We start from the raw sequence: 6459 nt of genomic DNA, 5'->3' as shown, positions 1-6459 counted from the left end.
CAGGGAAGTCCCGTGACCTATTTATGCAAATAATGCTGGGCATTGAGACTGCCGCTGCCTGGTTGCTTCTTCAGCAAGGTAGACACTCTGTGGCCAGTCGAGTTTGACTGTTTGTGTTTCGAAAAGAGGAAATGAAATCTGACAAACAATTATTAAAACCAATCAAAAAGTGCACAATTAACTCATACTACTGAATGATATGTGCAGTTTTGGATGACCGAAAATTTTCAAGGCTATAAAGCAGGTCCAGTTGTTCTCCTTTAAAACTACACACACCCTGGATGACTCAGCAGCTACAATTACATTCCAGACAATAACTTGGTATGGTCTTTCAAACTTTCACTTTTACATTCATTCTTACAAGAGTTCATCCACATTAGTAGTTCAGGAGCATGTCTATGTTCCCTTTGCCCTATGTCCCCTCAGATCAGTACTTCTGCCAGTGAGGTAATGGTTTCTCCTCTGTCTGTTATGATATTGTTAGTGCGACATCTCAAAAAGGTATACACTGATTTTAACACAGGCAACACTAACCCCGAACCCAGTAATAGAAGGGCCAGCTCTGATGCTGAGGGAACATGGGAAGGAGGGATAGTGATGTGCAGATTGACCCACAACCTGCAGATTCAGCTGGTTGACTTGTGCGTCAGATGGTTACGGTAAGCTTGTTAGAAAATATCATGGGTTTCAGGCAGCATGGTAATCAAGTGAAAAAGCAGTGTTCTGAGTAAGTTTTTAATAACTTACAGAAACATCATGCAATGTGCAATAGTCCACCTTCCACCCTCCCTTACCCTCTCTTTGAATCTCACAAATACACACAGCAAGCAGCTTTATCATCAGCGCTGCTCCACTCAGGGTTTCCATCATCCGGTTTTTGACCAGAAAAATCTATCGAAGCCTGACATATTTAAAAGTGCTCATCTTCACAAACCAAGTAGGATATCATCTGTGCGCTCGAGATCATACTTAAGACATAACCACTTAAAAGATATGTTAGTACTTGCTGTGTTCCTATATTTGTACTTTTTAAACAGGAAACACACGTCTTATATTGTGATATTTACTGGAAATGACATGATTATCAATGATGATAAAATATAGCCAACAGCAAGTACTCTAGGCTGTTAGAGATGGACATTACCAGCGGATTGGGTTCAGATCAGTGAATACCACATATCTTTGTGGGTCAGGGGATGCGGATTAGCTCTCATAATGGTGCAGGTTTTAAAAACTTTAACCTGTGCATCACTACAGAGGGAACACAGGACTGAACCCCATTTTGTAATAAACATTAAACACAAAGTTTAGCTGAGGGTGATGGGAATGTCATTAGTTTAGCATGTATACCATTGAAATCTTGTCCTGATGGTGGCGCTAGAGGCAGACCTAAGGGATAACCAAAGTCATACAGATATATCATCTGGGAACCATGAATGGCTGTAGCAAAATTTGTGCCACTATATGTTTAGATATTTTACTAGATAAGTGAAAACTTTGATGTTGGATATTGTGCCACATGACTGAGCACCAGCTAGACTCCAGCTGGAACACCATTACTATCATTATTAGGATTCATCCTCTGGGGGCCATGAATGTGTAAAATTTCTTGGAAACACATTCGAAAAGGTTGTGAGATATTTCAGTCCACATCAAAGCGATGGATTGACCAACTTTGCCATCCCTCGAGCCACCCAGCTAGGTGGCTGAAGACAAAAACACAAAAACTAAAATAAAGTATAATTCAACAAAAGCTTGGCTGTCACCATGTGACCTAAGTATGTATCCATTGTTGATGACAATAAAAATTAAAGGGCCCTAAAAAAGCAGTCGGTGGGCATTTAGTTATGATTATTTTGTCAAACTATGATTTCCAAGGTCAAGAACGTTTATGCGTAAAGGGTGTTTATTTTAAAAGTCAGATTTTTGTCCATTCTTCCAGATCCTTTCTACTCTGTCAGTTTGAGATTGGTGAGCACCACAGTCACAGGGTTGCTGGATGGCGAGGACTTATGATGTATCACTGAGAACACTTTCATGGTGGTGTGGGTGAGGACAGAGCCAAGCTCAAGTGCCTTCGCCTTACAAGTCACCACCCGGATCAGCTCCTGCCGGAAGCGCCGGCTGACCATGCAGTAGAGCAGGAAGTTGGTGGTGGAATTGAGGTTCTGCAGCATGTTGGCCAAGTCTCCGGCCACGTTGATGGGGATGCTGTAGTCGTCCCTGTTGAAGTTCTCGTTGTTGTACTGGGTCCTCAGGATGCAATATGTGACAAAGCGGGGCAGGCTGAGGACAACAAAGGTCACTGAGACGGTGCCCAGCAGCAGGATGGTCCTTCTCAACATGCCCCTGGTGCTCCTCCCATGCATGACGCGACGTTCTTCCTTGGTGAAGAGTTTGCTGGCTCGGCACAGATGGTACCCAATGAGGTAGTTGAAGATGATGACCAACACGATGGGGATCCCCCCTGAGAGGAAGGTGGTTATCCACACAATAACAGTAGAGTAGGTCTCATCGCGGTAATGACACCTGGGCAGCGTCATATTCTCCCTGCCTACTGTTAAGTTGACATGCGAAACAATGTTGATCCAGCTCACTGGCACAGAGACAAGATGGGACACCAGGACAATAGCCACGCAGGTCAGTTTAGTAACCCAGGCCTGAGAGAAGTGCTGCTTGGCCACTGTGCTGCGAAGAACGAGGTAGCGCTCGATGGTGAACACCACCACGATCCAGGAGGAGCTGTAGAGCGATCCATACTGCAGGAATCCCAGGAGGCCACACCAGGGATTGGAGTGCCAGAAGGGCTGCAGTAGCCAAAAGTTGAGGGTCAGGTCAAGAAGTATAACCCACACCAGGTAGAAGGTGTCCACGATGGCCAGACAGCTCAGGTAAATGATGGCCGTGTTGGACATCCCGCATTTACGGAAGCAGATCATGTAGAATGTGAAGAGGTTGGCTGGAAGACAGGAACACAAAGGTTCAGATGGTTACATTTGCATGTCCGGTCATACTTTTAGTTATTATTACCAGAGGTGGGACCAAGTAATTGTTTTGCAAGTCACAAGTAAGTCACAAATCTTTGCACTTTGAGTTTCCAGTCCTAGACAAGTCATAATGCACTCTTCACCAAATAATAATATACCAATTTTAAATGTACAAAAACATAAGTGCTTTATAAAACTTGCATTTATTTATTGTTAAAAAGTTACTTACCTGTTAAGCTAACATTAGGTAAGCATCAGCTCGCTAACTACAGTGTTAACTATTTGCCTTGACTTACTATCATCTGTGCTACTTCAAATGTCGAACAAAGTTGGAATTGTAGTTTTAGAGCCCCACGTTTTGTATACTGCAATTCGGTTTTCCTTGACCACCATGTAGTTTTTGTATGTGAATAAAACTATCTTTGGTCTCTCCTGCAACTTGACTGCATGCTGTCGGAGTGGTTCAGACAAAGTGGATCTAGGGAATTACGTGTCGAAATCTTGCAAATGAATAGTGTTATGTTAGCTGATTCAGGAAATGAAGGGAAATAAATTGATCTGGGGGCACACATTTGAAAAAATGAGGAAAGCTATTAAGTATTGTCAAGTCAAAAGGTTCAAGTCCAAGTGAAGCCACAAGTCACTGGTGTTGAAGTCCAAGTCAAGTTGCAAGTCTTTTTTGATTTTGTCAAGTCAAGTTTAACATCTCATCACTTTACATTTCATGGCAGATAAGTTTATCAGTTGCTTATTCAAACATCCATCACAGGGCAACGAGAGCATTCATTAGCAGTTGTGTTTTTTTGCCACCGAAACTCCTGTTAGGTCTGGGTTGGTAAAAACAGTACGTTCACTTGCTAACATTAGATGCTAGCTATGTTCACCAGCTATCTTTGCCTGCTGTTTGTTGCTGAGCAGTAGTGTACAGTGGGTTTTGTTTATTTTTTGCCAAAAACAGTTTTTGGAAACAAAGTTTATGAAAGCCTTATTTATGAACCTGAAAACCAAAACAATAAGCTAAAAGCGATGCTAAATCAGCATGTAAAACTGAGGGAAACTGCAGAGTTGGGCGCTAACTTACTGCAGGTTTGTTATGATTCACCGCTTTCACATAGACATTTATTTCTTTGTTAATAAACACAATATTGACAAGTGTCAAAGTATTTTAATGCTTGATAAATCATATATTAATAATAAAGTAATAATCAGTTTCAGTGGATAAATAAAATAAATTACAAAAATTTTGGGGTTTGACAGAATGTTTAGCCTAGCTTAACGCAGACACTGGAAGCAGAAGGAAACTACTCACCATGCTTTATCAAAAATAAAAAAGTCTTTCAAAAGCTCCACAGATGTGTATGCTTTTTTTTTTTAGCTAACTACTACACACACAAATAACACATTTTGTCACAACAGTGTGCAAACCTGTCACTGTGTGGCCTACATCACTGTTCCAGTGCTAACTCTTTCTGAACCCATAAGGTCACATTGATACATTTAGTACAGTTTTACATGTTGAATAAAGCACGACATACAATGTGTGACTGAGACAGCTTTTTCTTCTGGAAATGTATTTTTAACTAGTTAGAGCTAGGCTAACAGTTTTCTCAGGGGTCATCCTTATGTTCCCAGCATCAAATGTTCTTTTTGGACAGGGACGCCATCTTGTTAGGATCGCACCGTTACCTCTGCCTGCTAGTGGCAACTGATGGAGGTAGCGGTGTTCAACGAGCAAAAAATTTGTTTTTGTCAATGGAGTCTGGTGTCTTTGAAGAGAGCATAGATGGACAAGTGAAGCCATTAACAGCTTCCCCATTGGAACAGGCTGTCTGGCAGAAAGGTAAAGCAGTGAAAATAATCTCAATACAGCATACACTTAATCTGTTAGATTTATTTAGGTGGCTAAAATATGTTTTGCTGCTGCCCCCTATCCGCAGTAGTACATTGGTTAGCTTCCGTTTTGGCACTTCTGCTGTTTCCCCAGACTGATGGTGTACTGACAGACATTTACTGTAATACACCAACTATGGATAAGTACCTCATACAGCACACCTTAAAACATCTGAAGTATCCCTTTAACCTATAAAAAGTGACTGTCCTGACAAAACTTACGCAAGCATGGACAGCCAAAGACCAAACATGATGACAAGATACAAACCTGGAATACCCATGACGCAAAGGAGAGGATAGTAGATCTTCTGAACAGTGACGAAGATGGTGACACTGGCTTCCTCCATGGTTCATTCACCACCAGGCAATCAGCTCACATGCTAATACCTGCAATAAAGCCATTAGGGAGGTGGAGGAGAAGAAGAGTACAGTGGACAAATACTGGTGAGGAGCTACATCGCACATTAGAGCTTTTTACTCTTTAGAGCTTTGGAGTTTTTATTATTTGTAGCTACTTGGAGATATTTAGGTGAAATTGACATGATTTAAAATGACTTTTGAACTGTTGCATTTTAGGGTTGTGTGAATACAATCAACACCTTTGTGAAAAAAATGTAACGTGAAGTGAGGGGAAAAAAATAGATATACTAAACCATACGCATTAGAAACATTAATTAAGCTTTGCATGTTTAATTTGTATTTTGTTCACTTCTAGTTGTAAATCAGAGGCCATTTTACCCATCGCTTTGATTGTTTTCTTTTTGGTGTGTTTGAACCTGTCTGCAGAGATCAGACAGGTCCTTAGTTAGTGCAGTTAAACTGAGCCATTCAGCTGATGACTCACAATAATGAAAGCTGATCTGGCTGCTTTGGGTGGATCTCACCTGGGAGTCACTGAGGAGAAGGAAGTAGTAGAGGTTTATGTTTTTCACGCTCAGATCTCTGTAGCTCTGTCTGATGCTTGTCTTATTGAGGTTTACAGTCTCCCCAAAGCTACAAATATTTTCTCAGAGTGACTGTGGGAAAACACATCTCCCTATCTCCACCATAAATAGGCCCTGACCATATTGTTTTCATATTCACACTAAATGTAGGTATTGGAGCTAATGCAAAGAGTAAACAGCACGGAGGGAGTGAGAGTTATCACCTAAACAAACAGCTAATTTCTTGAGCAAAATGAAAATTCTCTTTACAAATTGCATCATCATCAGACAACCTGTGTGTGCACTTCAGCAGAATATGGTTGCATGACAGCCACCCATCCCACCACACAAAACTAACATCTGTGTAATGACAATTTCCTAGCACCAGCCTGGCGGAATAATATCAATAACTGGGCATGGCATACATTATTAGGTATTAAAAATTACCTTACCTTACCTTTTGATGTGTAAAAGCTGAAAACAAAATCCTGGACTTGAATAAAGTGTTGGTTTTTCATTGTTGTCACATACACGGAAGTTCAGAATTTAATGGGTTTTTTTACAGGATCTATGTTACTGCAAACCGTTTAATTTTGGCAAAATTCTAGATACAACGTGTCTAATAAAGTGATTTGATAAAATATCACTATTTCAAGCTT

The 6459-nt window shown here is 40.9% G+C and overlaps 1 protein-coding gene across 1 annotated transcript; it reads right to left on the bottom strand.

The window, feature by feature from the left end:
- Positions 1-1949: 1949 nt before the first annotated feature.
- Positions 1950-5224, bottom strand: LOC126399173 (probable G-protein coupled receptor 139). The gene is made up of 2 exons (XM_050059002.1): positions 5146-5224; positions 1950-2959 (listed from the first exon to the last, which is right to left on the bottom strand). The coding sequence occupies exons 1-2, from the start codon at positions 5222-5224 to the stop codon at positions 1950-1952; spliced, it is 1089 nt and encodes a 362-aa protein (XP_049914959.1).
- Positions 5225-6459: the final 1235 nt, after the last annotated feature.

This window comes from Epinephelus moara, chromosome 12 (genome assembly GCF_006386435.1).
Source record: "Epinephelus moara isolate mb chromosome 12, YSFRI_EMoa_1.0, whole genome shotgun sequence".
NCBI classification, from domain to species: Eukaryota; Metazoa; Chordata; class Actinopteri; order Perciformes; family Serranidae; genus Epinephelus; species Epinephelus moara.
The sequence above is the reverse complement of the archived record's forward strand: the minus strand, read 5'-3'. Positions and strand labels throughout refer to the sequence as shown.